The sequence below is a fragment of the Macrobrachium rosenbergii genome, chromosome 3 (genome assembly GCF_040412425.1).
Source record: "Macrobrachium rosenbergii isolate ZJJX-2024 chromosome 3, ASM4041242v1, whole genome shotgun sequence".
In the NCBI taxonomy this organism is placed as follows: Eukaryota; Metazoa; Arthropoda; class Malacostraca; order Decapoda; family Palaemonidae; genus Macrobrachium; species Macrobrachium rosenbergii.
Genome location: NC_089743.1, coordinates 53,657,192 through 53,659,691, shown reverse-complemented (window position 1 = coordinate 53,659,691; position 2,500 = coordinate 53,657,192). Strand labels below are relative to the sequence as shown.

Genomic DNA, 2,500 nt, shown 5'->3' with positions numbered 1-2,500 from the left:
CATCCATTCTCTTCTACTCCATAAACTCCATACCTACTAACGACGCCGTATCTTTCTCGGGTACCAATTTTTATATTTGAATCACGTAGCTCAGCCTTTTATTTTCTCCAAACCCAGGCAGGCACAAATTCAACCTCTCTCAAAAACAATCTCTGCTCTCCTTCACACTCAATCTTTTCCATTTCTAGGCGAAACAAACTCAATAATATAACCCTTTTTTCCCTGCCACAATTGATCGCACCTTCACAGTACTCTAATTAACACAGTTTTGTTCTCTTTTACCCATTCCTTGAGTAATCTTAACAGTACAAAGCTACCCACTTCCTAACTCTATACATTGCATGTGACTAAAAAAATAATCAGTCTTTCACCTACTCATACCTTCACAAACACATGCAATATATATATATATATATATATATATATATATATATATATATATATATATATGTGTGTATATGTATATTTATACATACATATATATATATGTATATATATATATATATATATATACATATATATATATATATATATATATATATATATATATATATATATATATATATATATATATATATATATACATATGACTGTGTATCAAACACGTATCAAACCATAAAGTTATAACTGGGCGATTCCCTAATTTTTTTTTTATTACTTCATGCGAAAAGGTTTCAATACAAATTTTGGAAATTAAAACAAAGAAAAAATTATCTACGCCAGTGCTCAAACTTGGGTCATCACGGACAACAAATAGGTGTACTTATATTTACTTTGATCCTGTAGGGGGGTGGCGCCGTCAGTGCTCCTCACGCCCAGTGCATTGTAGGCATTACTTGAGGTTCTTCAATCGTCCCTCCGGCCCCTAGCTGCAACCCTTTTCTTTCCTTTTATTGTACGTCCTTTCATATTCTTTCTTCCATCTTACCTTCCACCCTATTCTAACAATTGTTTCATGGTGCAACTGCGAGGTTTTCCTCCTGTCACACCTTCCAAACCTTTTACTCTCAATTTTCCTTTTAGCACTGAATGACCTCATAGGTCCCAGCGCGTGGCCTTCGTCCTAAACTGTATATTCTATATTCTGTATATTCACTTTGCAAGTATAGCATTTTTAAAGTATGTGTTTCCTGATACATAAATTCAGTATTAGCCCAGTCAGCGCTCTGAGTATGGCGCGCCACACTTGATTTTTAACAGAACTATGGTGAACTACCTCACCATTTGCTTGTTGAAAATTTATAGTCTATTGACTAAGTTGCACCGATTTAAAAAATAGCCATTCAAAATTGGCCTCTCTGAAAACTATGGAAAATCATGGCCCTTTCGTTTCTTGTGCTTTCAGGGCGTCTTCGTGTCCGTCTTATACTGCTTCCTAAACAGCGAGGTGCAGGAGATCCTGAAGAAGCGGTGGAGACAGTACCGTCTGCAGCAGATGGGCTACCCAGCCAACCACCGTCGGAAGAGCACCAAAAGCACCATCATTCTCCCGTCGACGTTCTCTCCGAGGACAAGTCCCCAGACGTCCTACCGAAGTTGTTACCTGTCGCGTAGCGTCCTCGAAAGCAACGCCATTCAGGAAACTTCGACCGTTTAGAAGTTCCTTTTTTTTTGTCAGCGGCCTGCTGGAACTAAGTTAAAATGTAACTGTCCGGAAACTAGACTGTTGGATGGGTAGTGACTGCAAATCGAGGCTCATCTGTTCATGAACTTTAAGGTGTTAATTGACGTTTATGAATATCCGTGTTATTTTTGTGTACATAAAGCTGTGACGTCTAACATTTCCATACTGAAAGTATTATGAACCGTTTATAATTTCTCATCTATCTCTTATCAGAAAAAAACATGCCAAAGTTTATAAAGTATAAATCCTCTCTCGGATCTCTTTCCTTGTGACATAAGGTGATATTATCAATGTGCTTCATTATCCTCGACCGTCATCCCATCACGGTGAACAGGAGACGCCCGTGATGCGACAATGGTCCTCAATCCGCCTGGCTTTCATGTGTGATTCGTCTCTGCTATAAGGGGTTTTTGGAAGTACCTGATTCTCGGCTAAGAATATTGTTATATATGTTTCAGTGTGTCTTCTTCGTGTACTCAAGAACAAAAGAAGGTGATTGAGTTTGTGCGCAGCATTGCTTGTCTTATGTAAATATCTATTTTTATGAGTGGACGATATACTGGTCAGTTAAAAATAAAATAACTGATTTTTTGCTAGAAACTTGGTGCCAAGTCGAAAAGTTCCATTAGAGTACGTTATGTTTTCCACAGGATCTTAGCATACGAAGGAAACTTAATTATTGGCGTTACCAAAGACAAACTCAGAATCTCTGTGACAGTGTTTGTACATCTGTTGACAAAAGAGGCAAAGAAACGTTGCCCTTTTGACTTGTTGTGTTACTAATGATCCTTGCTCGTTGCCGGATACTGAAAGATGCCAAAACACACACTTGGCAGTACTTTTTTAAAACAGAGGTGCTTGGAAGTGTCATGCTGT

General features: G+C 37.9%; 1 protein-coding gene across 1 annotated transcript in view; it reads left to right on the top strand.

Moving 5' to 3' along the window:
- Positions 1-2,500, top strand: part of LOC136855681 (corticotropin-releasing factor receptor 1-like) — a 383,811-nt gene that overhangs the window by 380,546 nt on the left and 765 nt on the right. The window contains exon 11 of the mRNA XM_067132987.1: positions 1,346-2,500. This exon is cut by the window's right edge and continues 765 nt beyond it. Coding sequence (XP_066989088.1) covers positions 1,346-1,597 — 252 coding nt within the window. The 3' untranslated portion in view covers positions 1,598-2,500. The remainder of the gene's footprint in view (positions 1-1,345) is intronic.